General features: G+C 41.4%; 1 protein-coding gene across 1 annotated transcript; it reads left to right on the top strand.

Annotated features, from left to right (window-relative positions):
- The first annotated feature begins 7,231 nt into the window (after positions 1 to 7,231).
- LOC143740031 (protein ripply2-like) lies at positions 7,232 to 7,774 on the top strand. Its single transcript, XM_077232058.1, has 3 exons — positions 7,232 to 7,363; positions 7,453 to 7,517; positions 7,606 to 7,774. Exons 1-3 carry the CDS (start codon positions 7,259 to 7,261, stop codon positions 7,772 to 7,774), a joined length of 339 nt encoding a protein of 112 aa, XP_077088173.1. The 5' UTR covers positions 7,232 to 7,258.
- The last annotated feature ends 16,468 nt before the right edge of the window (positions 7,775 to 24,242 follow it).

The raw sequence follows: 24,242 nt of genomic DNA, 5'->3' as shown, positions 1-24,242 counted from the left end.
TGTTACAAAGGCTGAGATCTCCTTGGCACGGAGCGTCAACGGAACCTGCCAGTAACCCTTCAATAGGTCAATTTTACTGACGAATACAGCGGAACCCAGACGATCAACACAATCGTCAATGCGCGGTAATGGGTAACTGTCAGGCCTTGTGACAGCATTCACCCTCCTAAAATCCGTGCAAAACCGGGTGGAGCCGTCACTCTTTGGAACAAGTAAACAAGGCGAACTCCACGGACTATTACTAGACTCTGCAATGCCGTTTCTCAGCATGAACTTCACCTCATTTGAAAACAACAACCTTTTATGTGAATTTACACGATACGGATGTTGTTTAATTGGGCATGTAGCGCCCACATCAATGTCATGCTCAATTTTCGTTGTCCGATGCGGCACATCAGAAAACAGGTTCTCATACTGCTTAAACAGAGAGACTAAGTCGTTACGTTCCAAGGTGGACAAGTTAGACAAAAATGAATCTAAATCATTAAGAACCTCAGAATTCTTCATTCTTCCTTCAACAACCTCCCTCGAGGGAATACGACCTTCATCTTCCAACAAAGGACTAAACACAGCGCCCTGTTGTACCGACGGAAACACATTCTCAACATGCGCCGTCACCGCCAGCGAAGCAGCAACTTCAGCACCCCACTTCTTGGACAGCGCCACTTTTGGCAAGCGAACATCAGTTCTGTTAACTGAAGTGGAAGGCGATTTGAGCTCCGTAACTGAACCTTCTCCTCGATCACAAAACAGCTTCAGACGATTAATGTGACACAACGTAGTCTTTCTCCTTCGATCTGGAGTAGAGATAACATAGTTTAAGTCACCCACTCGTCGTTCGACACGATAGGGACCACTGTAACGAGCCTGCAAAGCAGAACCCAACCCAGGAATCAACACGAGAACTCTATCCCCAGGACTGAAACTTCGAGAAACAGCCCTCTGATCAAATCTCTGCTTCATTCTCTTCTGACAGACCCCTAAATTATCTCTAGCCAACTGACATGCACGACTGAGTCTACTACGCATCTTAGACACATAATTCGTCAAACTGAGACAATCTTTAGGCTCAGCAACCCAAGACTCCTTCAACAGCTTTAAAGGTCCCCGAACTGTGTGCCCAAAAACCAGCTCCGACGGGCTAAAACCCAAACTCTCTTGTACCACCTCGCGCACAGCAAAAAGAGCAGACGGAACCCCTTCGTCCCAATCACGCTGGAACTCGAGGCAAAAACACTTGAGTATACTCTTCAAAGTTTGATGGAACCTCTCGAGTGCACCTTGAGTCTGCGGACGGTACGGGCTGGATGTAACATGATGGACCGCGAGCTGACGCATAACTTGTGCGAACACACGAGACATAAAATTGGTGCCGCGGTCTGTCTGAACTGTTTTTGGGAGGCCAAAAAGAGAGAAGAAACCCATCAGGGCTTTTATAATGACCGGAGCTGTGATTTTGCGGAGCGGGACAGCTTCTGGAAAACGAGTCGAGCTACACATTATGGTGAGCAACCATTGATTCCCAGTCTTTGTTCGAGGCAATGGACCAACACAGTCCAGTATAATATTTTCAAAAGGCTCAAAAGCAACCGGAATTGGCTGTAAAGGCGCAGGTGGAATCACCTGGTTAGGTTTACCAGTAACCTGACACACGTGACATGTTCTACAGTATCTCACAACGTCTCTCTTAATACCTGGCCAAAAAAAATGGCGTTGAACTCTATCAGTAGTTTTATTTACGCCAAGATGACCTGCCAAGTGATGGTCATGAGCCAAACTCAGAACCTTATCCCGAAAAGCAACTGGGACAACAACTTGAAAAAGAACTCTCCACTCATCTTGCGCTGAGGCCATCAGAGGTCTCCACTTGCGCATTAAGACACCATCTCGTAAAAAATAGCCATACGGCGTATGCTCAATATCTTCTTCAGACAAACTTTCTGAAAAAAAAGAAGACAGAGATGGGTCACTTTTCTGTTCCTTAATGAGCTGCTCTCGACTCATAGACAAATTATGAACATCAGAGGGAAACGACAGTGAACCAGAATTCAAAAGTAACTCACTATCGCTTGAGAGTGAAGGTCGAGCAATAAAAGTATCGCTAAGGTCAAGCTGTTCCTCAATTCCATTCTCTAGTTCATTTCTCGCCATGGCTCGAGTAACGACGCTAGAGGAAAAAACTTCAGGGAAGCTAATGGACAAGTCATCTGTACACGTTTTTGGAAGTGCATGAGACACTATGGGGCAAGGCAAAACTTTTCCCCCACACAAATCATTACCCAGTATCATCGCTACATTTTCAATGGGCAAGGAGGGCCGTACACCCACGGTAACATTGCCAGTAACTAAGTCAGACATAAGAAAAATCTCATGCAGAGGGACATTAACATGACCCATTTCGAATCCACGCACCAAAATACTATCACCAGTAAAAGTCTCATCACCGAAAGGCAATACATCTCGTAAAATAAAGCTCTGTGAAGCGCCAGTATCTCGCAGAATTTTTACCGGAGTTTTTACACGCTCACCGGGCAAAGAGACAAAACCATCCATTATAAATGGCCCAAAACCGTGCCTATCCAACTTAGTGTCGTTCCTACTCACCGATAAATTTGAAACACACAACCCCACCTCTGATCTGTAAGAAGCGGGCTGACTTGTCGCCCTGTTTTTACGCTTTAGAGTATAACACTCAGACAGAACATGACCTCGTTTCTTACAGTAGGCGCAGGCCGGAACGGTAACACTAGACCCCGACGGACGGCGGTCTGGAGAGCGAGCAGAAGCAGGCACGGTCTCTTTAGACATTTTAGACATATTTGAATGGCCCGAGACATTTTGCGAAAGTTTTAAATTAGGAAGGACACGCTTATGTGTGAGCACGTACTCGTCAGCCAACACGGCTGCGCGAGCAGGAGTCAGATTTTTATGCTCACTAACATGGGTAGCGACAGCTTGAGGAAGACCGTTTTTAACATCTTCAAGAATAATCAAATCACGAAGAGATTGAAAAGTTGTTACTTCTTGTGAACTAAGCCAACGATCAAATAACATTTCTTTTTCCCTAACATATTCGACATAGGTGAGAGCTTCAGGCTTAAGATAACTGCGAAACTTTTGTCGATAAGCCTCAGGCACAAGAGCATAAATGCGTAAAACAGCATGTTTAACTTTTTCGTAATCTGCTGCGTCTTCGAGAGTTAATGAGGAATAAGCTTCCTGCGCTTTTCCAGTGAAGACACATTGTAACGTCATGGTCCAAATTTCTTTAGGCCATTTAAATGTTGTAGCCACGCGCTCGAAATGCGCAAAAAACTTATCAACTTCGCTCTCATTAAAAGGTGGAACGAGGCGAATGTTACGAGTTATGTCTAACTGATCTGGCTTAAATGCAACACCAGCCTCACGAGCCTTCAATTCAAGTTCTTTAATGCGTAACGCTTGTGCAAATTCAAGATCTTTCAATCTAAATTCGTGTTCTCTTTTTTCTCGTTCTCGTACTGTCTGTCTATCAGCCTCTAATCTAGTTTTCTCGCGTTCCCATTCAATTTCCTTTTCTCTTAACTGTAAACGTTTCAATTCTAGTGCTGCTTTAGTAGGTGAAGAGTCAATAAGAAGACGCTTACCCAGATCAGGTGATGTAGATACTTCAGGAGACACTTTTCCAAACTCACCCAGTTCTCGCAACTTTTCCACAAGCATATCCTGCAGATCAGCCTTGGAAGGGCTACCACTCACTTCAAGTTTATAGTGGCCCGCGATTCTAACAAGGTCATCACGTGTAATCGTTAACAACAACTCTTGCGAAGGAGCGATGATAAACGCGTCTAAATCAAACATTGCGAGTGATTCCAAATTCCCTAAAATGGGCAAAAGTCGAAAGAGAAAACAAAACAAAAGGCGCTCTCCCACAGCGCGCAGTAGGCTACAACCACCACCGAAAAAGATTTTTACGAAAGGAAAAATCGAGAAGAACAAATAAATAAATATGGTCCAAAACCCGGCAAAACGAGCCCCCATTTATATGTTACGTGCCCACTGAATGAGTTTGAACAGGGACAACATAACACATAAAAACGACACCTCAAACGTCAAATGACAATACAAAAACAATTTATTGTCAATGGTTTAAATGATAAATAATTGAGTCACAAAGAAAGCATGGTGGTAAAATGAATAGTAAAACAAACAGAAAGAAAAACCCTGCTCACAGCTGTCTTTCGGATCAAAGCTCTCTCCTGCCTCCCGTCCAAAAAGAAAGACAATATTCCGGTGAGTCTTCCGGGTCCGCTGACTGCTGTTCTAGCTAAACCTACACTAAACAACGTGATAACCCAACACCAATACCACCAGCTCGAAACAAAAGAAAAACGGGTAAGACGTAGTACATACACAAGCGTCCCGCTAAGAACGGCATCAGAAAGAAACATGAAACATGACGCTGACCATGTAGACGCCTCTGTGGAGACGAGCGCCTGCGAGCACTCTGAAGGGCGCGCGCGCTGCCATCAGAGACGACTCAGGAATGAAAGTGAGAGCGTCAACCAGGTGTGAGAGAGAGCGGATGTTGATCTCGGCGTCCTTATAGCAGCAAGCCCCGCCCACTCGCAGCTGGCGAGACGTCACGTGACCTATGGGGAGAGACAGCGAGAAAGAACAGCACAGACCTTGTTCCCAACAGGCTGACCAACGTAACAGTCTTAAAAATAGAATAGATGTTGTTTAAACTCTCTCTTCTGGGGCCGTATTCACAACACATTTTAAGGCTAAAAGTAGCTCCTAACTGGCGAATTTAGGAGCAACTCCTAAAAATAATGGGCGTGTCACTCGTAACTTTAGGACTCCTAATTTTTTTGACTAAGAGTAATTCACGAAGCATTTTAGCCCTAAAAGTAGCACCTAAGTCTGGGACAGCTTAAAAGAAGTCGAGAGGACTCCTAACTCACTAAGACCTATTCACAAACCGCTTTTTGTGGCATTTCACGTTGCGATGTTTTGAAATGCGTATGCGGCGGCTACAGGAGCTTCCAATCACGAGGGAACAATTTTGCATTGTAGGCTTAACTAGGGATGCAACAACGCCACCAACAACAACCAAAACTACTCACTGCATGTAAACTAATTGTAACATTTCATTGTGAATCAAATTAAAATGTTCTTCTCTTTGCAAACGTATGCAGAGGCATAGTGACAGATTAATTCAATAATGTTGCAAAGATATTGCATCAATCCATATGTTTCATTAGGCTACTAGGCTATTTGTTTTTCCTTACTCTTTATTCATTTAGGCTATTTATTCAGTTATTCATCATCTTCCGTCCTTCGCACTACTTGTGTAGCGCACGCATTCTCAGACCTGTCACCTGTCACTCATCATCATAGGGGAGTTGTTTGGAATCATTCCCGCGTTACAATCATCAGCCAATCAAGGTGGTCACTTCAGTCAAGCTCGTGCATGAGTAATGACGTCATCCATAGCAACGAAGACTCACTCTTAGTTTAGGAGTTGTCATTTTTCTTTACTAAGAGTAGGTCTGAAAGGCGTTGTGAATAACTTTTAAGAGAAAACTCCTAGCTAAAATATTTTAGTGCGATTTAGGAGCACTCCTAGTGGTAAGATAAAATTATTTGTGAATACGGCCCCTGATCACCAAATCAATGTTAAATGTTGTGAATGTGTGAATGAAGGAAAGAATCTGAACATTCACACTTTCGGTATTTAGTGTACGAGTGTCCTCTAGTGGACGCTTAGTAAATACACTTATTTATTTATGTGACAAATTATAACAAAGAAAAACTGTGAAAATAAATGTTGTCAGCGTGTTTTCTATAAGTATTACCAGACTGAGATTACACACGGCGCTAATATTGGTGAATCTGCCTTTGTAAAACAGTGAATAACTTCACCTGCTCAGACCAGCTGACCGCACACACCGGTTCTGTTCTCTGTCAGCTGTAAACACACTTTCACCAGGACAGAAGCACAGGTAAGCGTCTTCTGTTCCTCAACTCGGTGTGTGAGTGAAGTTTATTTTGAGCGTTTGTCTCACTCTTGAACTGGAGAATAAAGTTCATGAACCCGCTCGTGCGCACGAGTCTCAGCGGGAGCGCGCGGCACAGATCGGCACGCGTCATGTTTGTGTTTGAGAGCAAATGCTTTGGGTTTAACATCACACCTTTAAATCTGTGCTAAATACCACACGTGATTAAACCACACCACTTCATCACCAAATCATCATATTTAAACAAATAAACAAAAAGCCATACCTGTAAATGAGCAAAATGGGTTGCAAGAAAGTTATGAAAGTGTTATTTCTGCATGTTCCCTGAGCGCTCAGTTTTATTTTCTTGGTAACACACACAAACATTCATTTTGGAACCAAAAATGTTACTTTTGAATGTTCATTCTGCAACAAACAGGGATGGAAACATTTTAAAACGTCAGGCAAACTTCCAACAAACTAAATGTTACTGATATTAAAGAGTGTTTTTTTGCAAGTTTTAACAAACATTAGATACAAAATCAGACAAATTTCAGACAATAAACAAGTTATAGTTCAATAGTCATCAAGAAAATAATATAAAGAAGCCTGATTTATTTACTGAAAATGATTTCCCAAGAGATGTAAAAGAAGAAGAAAAACAAGCTGGGCACAAAATTAATAAAAGCATATTATGAAATAATTTTAAACAAAGCACGAATTATAGATGGGTTTATAGCTTTCTTATTTACAGATATATATATATATATATATATATATATATATATATATATATATATATATATATATATATATATATATATATATAAGACATAGGGTCTACCTGTAGATGAGCAAATTTGTTGCAAGAAAGTTATGAAAGTGTTCTGTATGTTCCCTGAGCGCTCAGCTTTTATTTCTTATTTCTTGGTAACACATACGAAAGTTAAGGGATCATTTTGGAGCCAAATATGTTACTTTTGAATGTTTTAAACATTCTGAAGCAAGTGTCTGCTAACATTTAAAAACGTCAGCCAAACGTCCAACTAACTAAACATTACTGTTATTAAAGAGAGTTGTTCTCAGTGAACGTGTCAGCTCGCCATGTGTTTGGCGGGAGTGTGACATCATCACACCTTCACCAGCGCGCGTTTCAGGCGCGAGGCGTGAACGCGCCGTTTGTCACGAGCGCGCGTGCGGGATATAAAGGCTCCAGACTTCAGTCCGAACATCATCCTGCTCGGATTTACTCTTCAGCTTCTCTTTCCTCCGACATTATGGAGAAAATCACTCGGACTCACGGATTATTACACGCTGAAATGAGACCCTGGAGACCTTGGGTCAATAAAACCAGCAAAGGACGCAAAACTGACACTTATAAGGTACAAGATGAGGTCATTTTATAATATTGAACTCTGATTATTGTATGAGCAAAATATCAGATTGTACAAAATCTCTCTTTATTCAACAGCCTTATGAAAGAGCATCAGCTGATGAGCAACACTGTAAAGTCTCCATGATCACACACCCTGTGAAGTAAGTAGATCACGTGATTATGAAGATGTTGAGATGATCTCCTGCTTCTCCACAGATTTTAACTCTCTGTTTAAACTTGTTTCTGAAGGTTGTTTTGGCCCAAATCCCAGTGTTTCGATTACTTGTACCAGGAGGCTGAGATTCTCCTGCAGAATTACCCGGTTCAGGCCACGATCTGCCTGTGTGAGGACACACACACTGAGGACACACACACTGAGGACGATGATGATGATGATGATGAAGAGGAACTCAACTGAAGACCTTTGCACATCTTTATATATATAGACCCCAAATTCTGATTCACTTTATTTAGTCGTTGCATGTAAATACTTGTGAATATGTACAGTATATAAAATTGCTTCCATTTGGAAGTTGAATGTATTTTATTTTTTTAGTATTTATGATAAATTATTCTACATGTAACTTGTTTCCTTGAAATAAATATCTAAACATTCAAAATTTTGTTTCTGATTGTTCTTTGAATCACAGTGTTGCAAAGAAAAATCTCATATGTGACGTGAGTATAAATAAGTGACTGAAGTAAACTTTAGAGTTAATATAGGTGGTAAAAATGACTATATAAAAATATAAATCTTAAGAAGATCTGTTTATTCATACAGTTTTCTGTCAGACTGTGAGGGATATAGACTTTACAAGAGCAATTACTGTATAAAAGTACAAAATATATGCTCTGAAAACATTATTTCTGAAGTTTTTTCTTGGTTTTGTGAATGTTAAGTGAACATTCCATTCTTCAAACATTATAGAATGTTACTTTTGAATCTGAACGTTCTGAAACTAGTAGAAACATTTAAAAACCGTTACATTTAAAAACAAACATCAACTGAAACATTCCAGAAATAGAAGATTCCATGAATGATGTTTCTGGTCCAGATCACTTTGACTGAACGTTCTATTATTGTGACTGGAAGAACGTTTGTTCATAACTTTCATGAGTTTTTCCTTTACTGAGAGTTTTTTGTTCATCAGCTCAACATGTTTTTGACGGACAGTAGAATCACATCCTCTTTTTCGTTCCCGTCTGAGATGAAATAAGGCTCTTCTTCTCTGAGGACTGTTTTCCCGAACGGGACGTCCTGAAGAGTTTGAGGAGTTTCATCTGTGATGGAGACTCCGGGTCGTGACTCTCACAGGCGTTACATGGACGTGTTAAAGTCTGAACGTGTCATGAAGCGTTTCACTGTTTTACTGCTGCTTTCCCACACACACACACACACACACACACTGACTCCTCTCTCACACACATTGACCAGATCAGAAATATAAACTATAATGGAGTGTGTGTGTGTGTGTGTGTGTGTGTGTGTGTGTGTGTGTGTGTGTGTGTGTGTGTGTGTACATATGTAATTTAATAAAAATGCAGAAAGTTTTGATGATCTTTATTTAATGATAATTAATAAAGCAAAAGGCAAATAGAAAGCTGTGTGTGCAGAATGTGCAGACATCCTCACATTAATTCACTTTTCAACATTGGTTTGATAAAAATGAAAGAAGCAAAGCTTAAACATCATCCATCATCTCATTTCTGTCGTCATAACTCTAGACTTTAAAAACTCATCAGGAATAAAGCTTGTATTTTCCAGATGCATTTCACTGCAGTCTGGTTGATTATAATCTGGTTTAGCATCATTTCTATTTGCCTCGAAATGAATTGGCAGACATTCGTAAGAGATTCTTTCACAGCCAAGAATCACATGTTGATTTAATATCTTTTTGACCTTCTTGACCTTCTTCTTCTCAGAGTTGATGTAAACATTGATGAAGTTGATAGGCTTGTTGCTGATGCAGAGGTTTCTGCTCGGATATATCTTTCCCCCTGTTGAACACACACCTTCCACATTCCTCTGTTCTGATACGGGAAAGAAGCTCTGAATCGGCCTGTGCCAGGTGTCAATCTTGTTAATGAACTTCTGCCATTCACCGATGTCGTCACTCTTTGGGATGTTTTTGTTTAGGTGTTGTTTAAGGAAGGTGTTATATTGATCTGGATCCCCGTCATCAACACAGCGCTGACTCAGAGCCGGCTGGAGTGTGAGAGTCAAGACGACCACCAATAACAGCATTTTTAGGATCTGGGGATATTATTGTAAGATAAACATTTCAGATTGCAGATTCACTGCTGTCACAAACCATAAAATCCTAGAAAAGTTAATATATTAACTAACATGATCAATACATTTGTTACTGTATTTGTTCATCTTTGTTAACGTTAGTTAAGAATACTTCTGTTCACTGTTTGTTAGTTCACACTGCATCAACTAATGTTAACAACTTTAGATTTTAATAATGTATTAGTAAATGCTGAAATAAAAGTAAATTAATTAGTTTTCCTAAAACTGAAAATTCTGTCATTAATTACTCTTCCTCATGTCGTCCCAAACCTGTGAGACATTCGTTCATCTTCAGAACACAAATGAAGATCTTTTTAATGAAACCAAAAGCTTTTTGTAAATTGTGTTTTTCTCGCACAAACAAACACTCGCGTCGCTTCATAAAATGAAAGATAAACCACTGGAGTCACATTGAGTATTTAATGATGTCTTTCTTATTGTTCTGGATCTTGAATGTGTAAATTGCGCTGCTTCCGATGGAGGGACAGAAAGATCTCGGATTTCATTAACAAAATATTAATTTGTGTTGTGAAGATGAACGAAGGTCTGATATGGATGTGGAACGACAGTAATAATGACAGAATTATCATTTTTGGGTGAACTAACCCTTTAACATTAAGATTAATAAATGCTGTATGTATTGTTAATTCTTAGTTCATGTTAACTAATGAAACCTTATTGTAAATTGTTACCAAGAAAATCTCTATTATTGATTCATTAGCCTACTGCAATTAAGAGAGAACTGGTAAATTCCAACGTAAGTTTTATATTTCAGATTCAGAACTAGATTTATAGTTTTATGTATTTCAAATTTATATTTTTTTATGTTCTATGAGAAAATACTTTCTCTCAAAACTTTTTTTAGTCTCAAATATTATTTTTTGCTATTGGTATGAAAACTTTTTCTCTCAAATATTATATTTTCTCTCATGAAATGCTTTTTTGCTATCAGTGTGATAACTTTTTCTCTCAAACTTTTTTTTTTCTCTCTCAGATCATTTATTTTCTCGCATATAATAAAGACACATTTCTAGCTCCATATAGTTTACACACGAGGAATTGGTCTTTGTGACAGAAGATTCCAGAGTGACAACTATTAATACACATGTAATAAGACAAAAATAAATGTATATAAAAATACACAATACAAGTACAGATATACAATTATACGTGGGAATGTGAATAAGAGGTATGATATTCTAATACATAATAAAGAAATAAAGACCAGGAAGAATACATTACCTTGGAGAAAAGTCTGTCTAGTGAAATGGAGTTGATCTGAGATCGAGCGTTGTATCTGTGAGTCGGTGTGTGTGTCTTATATACGCACAGGTCGTCAATGATGACACGTGTGATAAGAGGAATTAAAAGTAAGTGGGCAAATATTTGTCAGCAGTTTTAGCCACTTGTGAAGAAGCGTTCTGGGATTTTTTTTCTTCTTTTTTCCACAAAAAATATTAAAATATTTCACCAGTTCAGCCAAATTAGATATTAATATTAAAATGTATATCAACTGTTTTATCAGACTGTTATAGGCCTACTTTTAAATTCATATACTTATGTTATAGGCTTGTAACTGAGAACAATAAGGGAGTTCAGGGTTTTCCTCTTTCAAATCTTTGAAAACATAAGTCTGAGTGAAACATTTTTACATTCTTTAGTGTCACGAAACCCCCGTGTTTTATCCTGGTTGTTCACACAAAGCTGTGGAAAAGTGGGATTGTAGAGGGAGCGAAGAGGGGAGACAACAATAAAACACACACCTGCAACACACACATTATACACACACATGAATATTAAAATATGACCATGGAGAGAAAAAACAGAGTTGATGGGCACCTTGATACATTTTAAAAATCGAACTCTATACAAGAACAATCGATGGAGAAACGCGGAAGAACATTTAAACGGTCTAATAACATTTTCAGTTCATTTAAGAGCACTACAGTCTCTAAACATCAGTTTAACACAGGGTTCAGGGTCGAAACTGTTCACACTTGTTTCTGATGATGAGACCAAACCAACTTTATGGCTTTTGCAGTTGGACTACTGTATTTTTACATTGACTACAGTCATAGGCATACTATACTATATACCTTGACCTTGACCTTGACCTTGACTTGCAGTGAATACAGTATACAATTTATTCACCCTACTACTGTAAGTTGTGATTATTATACTTATTTACGTAATTGCAAAATTTGTTTCTTTGTTACGATATACTTTTTTTCTGTAACTGCATGCTTTGGATGCTTATACCGCTATAACCTCTAAATCATTCTACAACATTTCCATAACCTATTACAATCATAAATTGCCTTTACCTGCAGGTTAAAGATGCTAGAAGTTGTTTCAGGGTCCTCGGCGGTTCAGTTCAGTCCTGGACCGTTTCACTGGGCGTTTGCTTAGTATTAATATCTAAACTACAACAAAGTAAAGATACTGAAAGGACTTCCGGTGACGCCATGACTGAATAGATATCGGAGAACGTGGTCTCCACGAATTTATTGTTAAACCAACTAAAATATCAAATTTAACACGGCAAACAAAATACATCCTGCATCCTAAAGATGAGTTCGTCTAGCAGACATGCCAAATCTGGGGCAAAACACGATAATTTAAGAGAGAGAGACGAAAGGAAAAAGTCTCCGAGCCCTATTCAGTCTCCTCCGTAGCCATAGCAGAGTTAGTTGGGGAACTTAAACAATTGCGAAAGGAAAACCAACAGGGGCACATCGGCACGAAGGAGTCGCTGACGAGATCAGAAACATCGGTCGAAGAATTGAAAGGTCAGATAACAAAGCTGGAAACGCGCATCATAGAGGCCGAAGAACGTATTAGCAACAGCGAGGATTCCGTGATGCGTCACGGGAGGGCGATTCGATATCTGTTGCAACGAGAGGTGGAACTATCTGCAAAACCGGCTGAGACTAAATAACTTGAGAATCTACCAAGTGCCTGAAAACAGCGAGGATGGTAAGAATCCAATTGAGTTTGTGAAAGAATTACTCAATTCAACTCTAAACTCTCTTCCCGATGAAAATTGAAAGGGCTCACAGAGCACTGGCTCCCAAGCCAAAAGAAACGGAACCACCCAGATCGATAGTAGTAAAACTCACGGATTTCTCGGTAAAAGAAGCGATTCTACGTCAGGCCTGGGTACAAAAACAAGTCATGTATAATAACAGACGAATTAACTTTGATAATGACTATTCTCCGGATCTGCAGAAAAAAGAGCTCAGGTGCGTGACGTGATTAGACAACTGAGGAAGAAGGACATTACTGCACAGAGCTTCTATCCTGCACAGTTGAAGATCAGCATGACCACCGGTGACAAACATTCTCTACATTGGCGGATGCTCTGCCAACACTACAAGAGCTCGGTATCAAGACGCAAAGGGGGGAACGTGACGCACTGGAGATGGAGCTGTCAAAAACCCTGTGGCAGACGCGGAGAGGAGGCCGTCACAGGATTAATCAAGCAACGATGTCAGACGTGGATGTTAAAGGGTAACTAAACCCCTGGTCAGAGCCTGACTCCACTCACTGGCAATATTTGAAAAATGCTGGAAAAGTGGGCGGAGCCCAGCGGAGGGGGGCGTGCACCTGAGACGCATCTCTCTGTATGAAACCTGCCTACGTCACGAACCACCGCAACCACCAATAGGAAAATTCAACTGCAGTTCCACCGTTCAACCTGAAGAGGGCAGCACTCAGACGTTTTTAAACCATATATTGTAGAATTAAAACACTTTAAACCCAAATGTCAAAACATTTACTGGAATCAATGAACAGCATTTATGAAGCTCCATTCTTACAGATCATTAACTAAAAAAAGTTGTTTTAGTGTTTAGTTACCCTTTAAGGCTTTCTTCTCAGAGCAGATCATTTAGTTTGTTTCCATGAACATATACAAGCAAGATATATGTATATATATTTTTTTCTCCCTTCAGTGAACGTGAGGTGAGAATTATAATTTGTTAACGGGAGGGCTATATCAGAGACCGCATACTGATAGACATTTATACCGTGGCCACATTAGTAGGACTGGTTAATTTTGTTGTTTTTTCAATAAATGCTGAAGTAATAACACTTACTGAGTGGATGACACTCGCCCATTGGGCTGCGACCCCCGCAAGGGAACCATTTAAATGGCGTGGTCGCAAACACGCAAGGTGCACTTTTTTCCCCAGAGAGATCGAGTCACAACTCTCTGCCCACTTTCAAACGGAAACTGTTTGCCGTTTTTATTTTTATTTGGACGGGTCTACTTTGTGTCAAGTGCAAACAGTTGGATGTGGCGAAGTTCAAAATGATGTTCAAGTTCATTGTTCTCTCTTCCTTGACAGCGGTGATGCCTTATGTGTACATTTTAATAGACTAACTGATTGTTTTTTGGTTTATCTTCTTCTTCTTCGAGTCCGTTGCATCTCAAATGTCGTTCTGCCAATATCTGGCGCAGATCACAGCTGATGTGGTCGGTTCAGCCAGGTCCTGGGCGCTGCACTGAGGGGCATTTTCACACTCCAGTAGATGGGGCATTGTCTGTACTGCTCCGCAGCTACATGTGTCGTCTGTCTGGTGGTTCCATGTTTTCATAAGTGCATTGCACCTCCCCTGTTCCACTCGTAATCTGTTGAGGGTCTTCCAGGTTAGCCATGGGAGGTCGTGCCCGCTGGCGAGACATTCAGTCGGGGTGATTCCTCTCTCCATCCAGTCCAGGGCTCGTAGGTTTAGCTGGTTCCATTCATCTTTCCAAATGTTGGTCCTTGCTATTTCTTTGGTTGTCTGGAGAGGTGGGACTGTCAGTAGGAAACTGGCTCTCGATTTCAGACGGGGTGGGGGTGCTATGTGTCCGTACAGGGGGTGCCTTGTGTCAGACTCCTGTGCTCTCCGCTCGTCTTGGGCGATGATGGATCGTCTGATGTGGGGGGGGGGGGGGGGCAATGCCGGATAGGGCGTAGAGGCACGGGACTGGCGTTGTCTTTATACACCCCGTGATAATGCGGCAGGTGTCATTGAGAGCTGTGTCAATCAGTTTGGTATGGTGGGAGCGGCTCCAGCTTGAGCAAGCGTATTCAGCTGTGGAGAAGCACAGGGCTAGGGCAGTTGCCTGGATGGTTGGTGGTTCAGCGCCCCATTTTGAGTTTACCAGTTTGCGCAGGATGTTATTACGGGTGTTAATCTTGGCTTTAGTGTTCTGAAGGTGAGTTTTAAAAGAGAGTGTCCTGTCGAGTGTGACTCCCAGGTACACGGGGTGAGGATGGTTGGAGAGTTTGTATCCATCCCATGATATGCTCAGTTCTTTTTTCGCATCTCGATTTTTAAGATGGAAGCTGCATAGTTGGGTTTTTGATGGGTTGGGTTTCAGGTGGTTGTTATTGTAGTAAATTGTCATCTCTTGGAGGGCACTTTCCATGACAGGCTCAATCTTCTGGAAGTTCTCCTGTTGGGTGGTGATGCAGAGATCGTCCGCATAGATAAAACGGCGGCATTGTGGGTGAAGTGGTTGGTCATTAGTGTATATGTTGAAGAGAAGGGGGGCCAGTACGCTGCCTTGTGGTAGGCCATTCTTTTGGGCTTTCCATTTGCTCTTCTTTTCGTTTAATTGTACAAAGAAGCGCCTATTGTTAAGGATGCTTTTGATGATTTGACAGAGGTCGAGGTCACCAGTCATGTCAAAAAGTTTCCTAATCATGGTGCGGTGCTGGACAGTATCATAGGCAGCAGTGAGGTCTATGAAAGCTGCTCCGGTGATGAGTTTGCACTCAAAACCGTCCTCAATGTGTTGGGTGAGGTTCAGTAGCTGTCCAGTACAGGAGCGGCCAGGACGGAAACCAGCTTGATTTTTAGTAGAGTCTATAAGTGGCATAAGGCGTTGGAGTAGTAGCCTCTCGTAGAGCTTGTAGGTGATGCAGAGGAGGGAAATTGGTCTGTAGCTCTTTGGGGATGATGGATCCTTTCCAGGTTTGAGAATTGCAACAGTCTTGGCCTTTCTCCATACCGGTGGGATTATTTTCTCTGCCATGCATGAGTTCAGCATTTCTAGGAGCCAAGTCTTTGCTTTAGGTCCCAGGTGCTGTATCATTTCCGCCAGTACATCATCGATTCCTGCTGCTTTCCCAGGTTTCAGCATGCTCATTGCAGCTTCAAGTTCTTGTGGGTCGAAAGGCTTGGTGAGTGCTCTGGCTGGTTGTGGGCGGTCCGGTACCGCTGTCCGGCGGTATTCTCCTGTGGGTCTGCGCCGGTTTTGGCTGCGACCGTTTGCCACCAGCTGTGCTGCAACTGAGTTTGCTGTGACTGTTGTGAGTGTGGGTGGAGTGGTATGGTCTTCGCCGAGGCGGCGGATTGTGGCCCATGCCTTCCTGCTGTTGTTGGTCATGTTGGTGTTTTCTAACAGCTCCTTCCAGGCTTTCCTTCGATCTTCCCCGACTTTGTTCAGCAGGATCTCTCCGAGTTCCATGGTGGTGGGGGAGAAGGGGTCCTCATGGTATGCTCCGTGGTAGGCTTTCAATAAGTCACTAGATGTTTCCGACAGCCCGGAGATGTACTCGGTCTGGCATCCTCTTGGTATATGTCGCCTGGCTGACCTTTTCAACAGGTCTATGAACATGCTGTAGTTGTTGGGGTGTGATGGAATGCTGGAGATGGAGTTTTCAATCTCCCGTTGGAATGACAGCCAGTCTGCCTTACGCAGATTGAACCTTCTGCGGAAGGGGACGGTTGTTGCTTGGAGAACGGATCGGATGGTTATAGTGATTGGCCGGTGTTGCGTGTGGGGGATAGGGTCCAGTACCTCTTTCACAACTCTCGATGTTAATTCACTGCTCACGCAGTTTGGTTTATGACCAGCCCAAAGTGGCAATATTAAAAAAAACATTTAATTTTATTAATAACCATGGAAAGTTTAACATGTGTTAGTTACAACGTGAAGGGGATGGGTAGCCCTGTAAAGAGGAAAACAATTCTAAATCAGTTCAAGACATTAAAATGTGGTGTTGCCATGTTACAAGAGACTCATCTCTCAGACAAAGAACATTTAAAGTTGAAAAGAGAATGGGTGGATCAGGTTTTCAGTGCATCCTATGGTAAAGGGAGAAAAAGGGGGGTTGCCATTCTTATTAGTAAAGCTGTCTATTTTACAGACGAAAAAACTATTAAGGATAAAGATGGAAGATATGTCATGGTTGTGGGAACAATTGGGGGTATTCAAATAACTTTTTTGAATCTATATGCTCCAAACGAAGACTGTACATATTTTTTTAGGAAAATTTCCTCACTTGTGGCCGATGAAGCGGAGGGTATTGTAGTGATACTTTCGCTGTTTGGTAGGATTGAGACAATAAGAATGAATATTTTGCCTAGATTGCTTTTTTTATTTCAATCCCTCCCAGTATGGATTCCTGCAACTACATTTAATATGCTAGAAAAACTCAACAACCCAGAATAAAATTAAAAACATTGACTTTAGGAAAAGACAGAGGAGGGCTGCGTCTCCCTAATTTAAGATACTATTACTGGGCTGCTCAGCTAGCATCGATAGTGGCATGGATTAATAATGATGTTGAAACAGGATGGGTTAACATAGAACAGAGCTCTGTACCAAATACCCCTTTATCAATACTAGCTTTTATGACACCTCAATCTCAGAAGAAGATGAAAATAACAAATATATGGGTTAAGCAAACTTTGAAAGTGTGGACAACAGTTCAGAAAAAACTGAAAGGAGTGGCAACCTTATCAAGGGCTATGTCCATAGCAGATAACCCTGAGTTTCTACTCCCGGTGGGATGATATTTTTAAAAGATGGACTGAGAAGGGTCTTACCATGATTGATCAGCTTTTTGACGGAAATACATTGCGCTCTTTCTCTGATCTTAAAGAAAAGTTTACGTTATCATCAAATTATTTTTTTCAGATACCTACAAATAAGAAACTATATTACAAATCATAAGGAAAGGGAAATAATTAAGAAAGCCCCAACTAATGTGGAACAGTATTTCATTGCAATAAAGAAACAACACCCACTACATAAAAAACGTATGTCGCACATATACAGCAGATTATTGCTTGATTCAACAGATAATACGTTCCATATAAAGTCAAAGTGGGAGTTTGAAATGAATGACCATATAGAGGATGAGACTTGGGTAAACATATGCACAGGATGTCATAAGGGCATCAACAGTCATAACTGGAAAGAGTTTGACTGGAAAACGAAAATCAGGTTTTTTAGAACACCACAAGTGATATCAAAATTTGTGGATAATCCAGAAGCAGAGCAATGTTGGACGGAGTGTGGGAAAGTAGGAGACCACACACACATATTTTGGGAATGTCCAAAAGTAGTTACATTTTGGCAAGAGGTTAAGGATGAGATTATGAAAATTATGCATGTAGATCTGCCTTTTACTTCCTTGTATTTTTTGCTTGAAGGAATACCCCAAGACTTTTGTAGTCAAAACCAGAGATATATTCTGCATGTCCTCCTACTAAGTGCAAGAAAAACCATTACAATCAATTGTATGAAGCCACACCCACCAAAAATGAGTCAATGGAGAGAAAAACTGATATCTATTTATAGAATGGAACATATGACTGCCCAACTCCAACTGAAACTGGACACTTTCATACAAAGATGGACACCTATTAGTAAATACACTGAGGCATTGAGGGTGAACTGATTGGTGAGAATCTTTTAATTAATGCCATTCTTTTCTTTTTTTTTTACCATATAGTGTTTTATGTATTTTGTATTTTGTATATTGTAAAGTAAAGATACTTCTAGAGAAAAATCACTCTGAGACTTGTTTTGAAAGTTTTTCGAATCACCAAAATTTTACTTTAAAAAAAGTTTCAGAATAATACAAAGACAATAATTCAAAAAGGAAAAAATAACAGAAATGCGTATACTGTAGGTGTTCACCCGAATTGTGGCCCCGAGCAACAGCAAACAAAACCTTTTATATGTTTTAATTTGGGCCGTCTTAACAGTTTGGGGCTGTACTTATAATGCAGCAATCCCTTACAAGGTAAAATAACTGGCGTGGAACTTTCCACAGTTAAAGCTATTTTGTAAAAAACACATATCCACCTTTTTCCTGGTTAGCTAATCTACCCATGATTCATAGCGGGTTTGAACCGGAAGCCGGTTGTCCTTTTCCGGTTCGAAGCTTTATGAAGATTAAGTGCCGTTCGCTCAGAACGCCGCAGTGATGTGCTGGTTAGAAAATATGTGAAATAAGTAGGGCTGCCCCTGCCCGTGCACGACTGAAGTTGGGTTGGAAGTTATGTATACTATATGGGAGAGAATGCTAAACCATAATGAGCGTTTTCGTAATATATTGCCTATTCTGCATGTCAACGCACGCATAAGCTTGCCACCAAAAAAAAAAACGGCAAAAGAAATGATTATGCATTAAACATTTGAATTGTTTATTAATAAACTAGTGTTTTCTGTAAGTGTCCACTGCAAAGATACATTTGATGATGCCGACTTGCCATCTTCCCAGTAGTGAACGCGCCTATAGAGAGAAATGCACACTTCATACGAATTAACCTATACATAAGCAGGGAGCAGCCCATTTCTGCTCGTTTTTAATTATTTTGTTTAAAAGTACACATTTCAAGCTTTCTCTAGATATACTTCTCATGTATGTGAGGCAAGTAACTTATACGCTGAGTTTCGTTGATTAATAAGACGCGCTCCAGTTCACGCGCCCGCGCCTCCGTGTCCTGTATATCTACTATATTTGCTTCTTATTTATTATTCCAGGCAATTTGTTGATAAAACATTGATTAAAATGGAGATACAATTTATACTAAACGAAATTCACTTTAAAGAAAGGCTTTCTACAAAACAAAACTTGATAAGTGGTCAAAATCATGTCTGAGCCATTCCAAATGTTTTCTGATATATTGGGCATCTTATGATCATATCTGACTCATCTCATGCGGTTCCCTTTTCATATAATCAACATAGATGAAATAAATAAAAAAAACATTATATTGTGAAACTTAAATATAAAACATACGTATGTTTAGTTGTTGTTGTTTTTTTTTTACTTATATTTGCGTCACACTGCTCCGCTTTGCTCACTTGCTCTGGTGTGTAGCCTATAGCCTATACATGCATGTGTGCGTGATGTGATGGAGGGGTGCGATTTTCGAATAATAATTGAATAATACCCAGCGATCTTCGATTATTATTTTTGCTTGAAATGCCCATCCCTACTGGTAACGTATTAGGCGTTGTCAACAAAATGGTGCGGAGAGAGCGCAGCTAACCATAAACGTCTACTCTCTGGCATTGAATGTAGCTGATAAGAACCGGACATGGGCATTCTTTTCTTTTATCTTATGCTCAAAGCACCCAGTTTCTAAAAAGTTTTTTTTTATCTTCTTTGAATTGTTAAAACAACCAACAACAGCACATGTAGAGCCTGAACTCATTCTCTCACTGCTAATACAGTACGAACCGGAAGTAGGCAACCGGAGTCGTCGTCATGGCGGCGCACATTGTTTAGAGCAGAATAAGGTGGATACATATCTCATCTTTTACCACTTACGCTAGAAGCTTAATATACATTTAACAGTTCACCTGCAGTTGTTAAAACAACATCCCACCTCTCGCCTCCTCACGGACTGAAGGGGCTTCGTTCTGTCTTCTTAAACTAAGATAAAGGTCAGAGAGGCAGACGTGTCCTCAACACCTTTTGACCATTGAGTCTATTCAGAGAGATCAAAGGAAACCACAAACACCTTAATTGCAAAGCAAGCTTGTCTCATGCTTCCAGCGATTCAAGCCTCTTTGGCAAGTGTGACCTTTAATCTACAAACACTTTGGTTGCAAGGCAGGCTTGCGTCTAGCGATTCAAGCCTCTCTTGCAAGCATGATTTTTCACAATTAAGACATTTAAATTGACTCTGACATAAACCCCCTCACAATACTAATCTAGTAGTCACAATGCTAATCTAATCAGTGCCTTTAACACACGAAGACTTTTCAAGACATTCAACTCTCTCCTCTGTCCACCTCCACCACCACCCACCTCCTCTTTAACTGCTGATGATTCTGCTAACTTCTTCACCAACAAAACAACAACTATCAGCAGTCAGTTCTCAGCTCCACACACACAGGAACCCAGACCATCCTCTCCCACGGCCAGAAACCATCTCTCTTCCTTCTCTCCACTAACCGAGAAAGAAGTATCTAAACTTCTCCTCTCCAGTCATCCTATCACCTGCCCTCCAGACCCCGTCCCCTCACACCTTCTACAAGCCATCTCTCCCACACCGTTACCAGCACTCACACACATCATCAACTCATCCCTCCATACTGGCATTTTCCCTACAGCATTCAAGCCGGCTCGGGTAACTCCACTGCTTAAAAAAAAAAAACATTAAACACATCACTTTTAGAGAATTACAGACCTGTCTCTCTCCTACCATTCATTGCGAAAACACTTGAACGAGTTGCTTTCAAACAAGTATAATTTTTCCTGTCTCTGAACAGTCAGTTAAATGTAAATCAATCTGGCTTCAAGAAAGGGCATTCAACCGAGACTGCACTACTGTCGGTCACAGAAGCCCTACGGATTGCAAAAGCTGCTTCCAAATCATCAGTTCTCATTCTCCTTGATCTTTCTGCTGCCTTCGACATCATCAGATCCTTCTGTCCACCCTCTCATCACTGGGCATCACTGGATCTTCCCTCCACTGGTTTGAGTCCTATCTCACAGGTCACTCAGGGTTGCAGGGAGAGGTGAGGTATCCAAAGCACATCAACTGACCACGGGGTTCCTCAGGGTTCAGTGCTTGGACCGCTCCTCTTCTCCATTTACACCACATCACTGGGACCCATCATACAGGCTCATGGTTTCTCTTACAATTGCTATGCTGATGACACCCAGCTCTACCTCTCATTTCAACCAGATGATCCCACAGTAGCTGCACGTATCTCAAGCTGTCTGGCGGACATCTCGGCATGGATGAAGGAACATCACCTGCAGCTCAACCTGGCAAAGACTGAGCTTCTCGTCCTCGCTGCCAATCCGTCTCTACAGCACGACTTCATTACCCAGCTAGAGTCATCCTCAATCACCCCATCAAGGTCGGTCAGAAATGTGGGAGAAATATTTGATGACCAGCTGTCCTTCACAGACCACATTATGAAGACAGCTCGATCATGCAGGTTTGCAATGCACAACATCAGGAAGATCAGGCCTTTCCTAACGGAGAATGTATTACAACTTCTCGTCCAGGCCCTGGTTATTTCTAGGCTTGATTACTGCAACTGGACTTCCATCATGTGCAACTAAACCTCTACAAATGATCCAGAATGCTGCAGCCCGTCTTGTCTTCAACGAGCCCAAAAGGGCCACGTCACTCCTCTCCTCATCTCTCTGCACTGGCTACCACTCGCTGCTCGCATCACGTTCAAGGCATTGACGCTTGCTTACAGATCGAGCACAGACTCAGCTCCCTCCTACTTTCACTCGCTCCTACGAGTCTACATCCCTACCAGAAGCCTACGATCGGTCAATGAGCGACGGCTCGTGGTACCATCTCAGAGAGCCACAAAATCACTCTCCAGAACATTCTCATTCACGGCTCCATGCTTGTGGAATGATCTCCCCACCCTCGTCCGAAAAAACAAAAAAATTATTTCCTTTTCCTTTAAATACTCCCTTGTCTGTAGGGTTGGGTACCGAAACGCGGTGCCAATAGGGAACCGGTTCCGACGTAAACGGTAGTAACGAGATCGAATAAGAACGAAAATTTCGGTGCCTGATTTCGGTGCCTGACTCTCTGTCTTAAGGCTGATTTATACTTCTGCGTGGGACCTACGCCGGAGCCTCTACGCTATACACTACGCGTTGGTTTTCATTTATACTTCTGCGTCGTCGTCCGCGTTGATGCGCAATTACACATGCAGAGAGAGCATGTGGAACCCGAGGGAGGGGTTCTAGCAGACCAATCACAGCGCTTGCGTCCACTTAGAATTGACGCGTTGTTACATTTTTGGAGAGGTGCACGTCAGGCTATGCCGAAGGGTACGCGCAGAAGTATAAATTGGGCTTTACATGCACTTCATGAGGCACACACGCACGCACACACACGCAAGGTCTCTCGCTCTCTCCCGCCGTGCGCGCGCTACACGGTTTGGAGCACAGTCTCTTCTGTCTCGCATGCGCGCTCTTGCTCGCTCGCTCTTGATTCCGGGAGATTTTAACTAATTTGTGGGCATCGGTGTAAAATTACGCGTCAGAACGCTCTCTCTGGGCCGATTGTCTGAAGCCCATATAGAATCACGCCAATTCGTTGGTCAGATTTCTCTGCCGAAAAAGGAAGCTTGTCGGCAGCGCGAAGAGCTTGGCAGCGAACGCAGCGTCTCGTTCCCTATTCAGAGAACATAGGTTACACCAGTAACCAGAGACGTTCTCTTTCATAGGTTCACTCAACGCTGCGTAGCTGAGACGCAGTGGGAACGAAATACCAAACTCAACTAGTATAACGACCAAATAACTTACATGACTGGTTCAAGCAGACAAAACATGGGAACCTGTCCTGGAGCCATGTCGAGATTAGATTACCCTGGTAGTAATCTCTATTAATCTCCAGTATTATTATATTGTCTGATACAATATTGTTTTATTTGATGTTATGTAAATGTGAATTTTTATTTTATATTGGTTTATTTATTATTATTGTATGTTACTTGTATTTATATTGTTTAAAGATTTAAGGTAATATTGTGTCCAGTTTGGCCCTGTAAATAAAATGGTATTATTTTTTGACAAAGTGGGTGCGGTTTCGTTTTCTTCAGTACCGGTTCAAGAACCGTTTAAGCACCGGAACCGTTTAAAAAATACCGAGTAGGTACTGGTATCGGATAAAACCCAACCGATACCCAACCCTACTTGTCTGGCTTATACTACTCTGAGCAATCCCTGAACTTTGTATTTTGAGCACTTCTTGCATTGTTTTTGCCTCTTCATGATGACTTGACTTGTCTTTAGTCCTCGGTTGTAAGTCGCTTTTGGATAAAAAGCGTCTGCTAAATGGCTAAATGTCTAAATGTAAATGTAATCTTTTATGTAATTTTTCCATCTGCCTGATGATCCTGATCATTTGCTTGCCCCGCCAGATCAGCTTGTCCCCGGGAAGATGTGTCCTTGCCGGTCTTCTTCCTCTTCTCCTTTTTCTAGATCGTTTAAAAGATCATCCATAAATATTTCAATTTGTTTTTTTTTACTTTATTTTTATACATTTAAACAAATTACAACAACTGTCATGATCCTGGTTCTCTCTCTAGCTTTTCTGTCTCGCTGTCTCCATCTGCTGGTTTCTGTCCGCTCCCTTTTCCATTGCTCCCATTCACACACACGCACCCATTATCACTCACACATTCCCTTCAGCTGCTCCTCGTTCTCTTTCCCCACACCTGTCCTCTATCTCTTGTCATTAGCCTCTCTATTTCTAGCTAGCTCTTTCTCCTCTGCCTTGTCGGATTATTATTGACCGTCACGTATGCTATTGACTATTGTGTTTAATCTACAGAAGTCTTGTCTTGTCTTGTCCTGTCCTGTGG

The sequence above is a fragment of the Siphateles boraxobius genome, unplaced genomic scaffold, assembly GCF_051911475.1.
Source record: "Siphateles boraxobius isolate OS27281-9 unplaced genomic scaffold, OSU_SipBor_1 162, whole genome shotgun sequence".
Lineage (NCBI taxonomy): Eukaryota > Metazoa > Chordata > Actinopteri > Cypriniformes > Leuciscidae > Siphateles > Siphateles boraxobius.
Note: the sequence above shows the minus strand (reverse complement) of the source record. Positions and strands in the feature narration are given on the sequence as shown.

Bases quoted from the DNA above. Each gene is read 5' to 3' on its own strand.
- LOC143740031 (XM_077232058.1), top strand. From the start codon at position 7,259: ATGGAGAAAATCACTCGGACTCACGGATTATTACACGCTGAAATGAGA. The intron at 7,364-7,452 runs GTACAAGATGAG...TTTATTCAACAG, and splicing joins GCAAAACTGACACTTATAAG to CCTTATGAAAGAGCATCAGC. The intron at 7,518-7,605 runs GTAAGTAGATCA...TTGTTTCTGAAG, and splicing joins ATGATCACACACCCTGTGAA to GTTGTTTTGGCCCAAATCCC.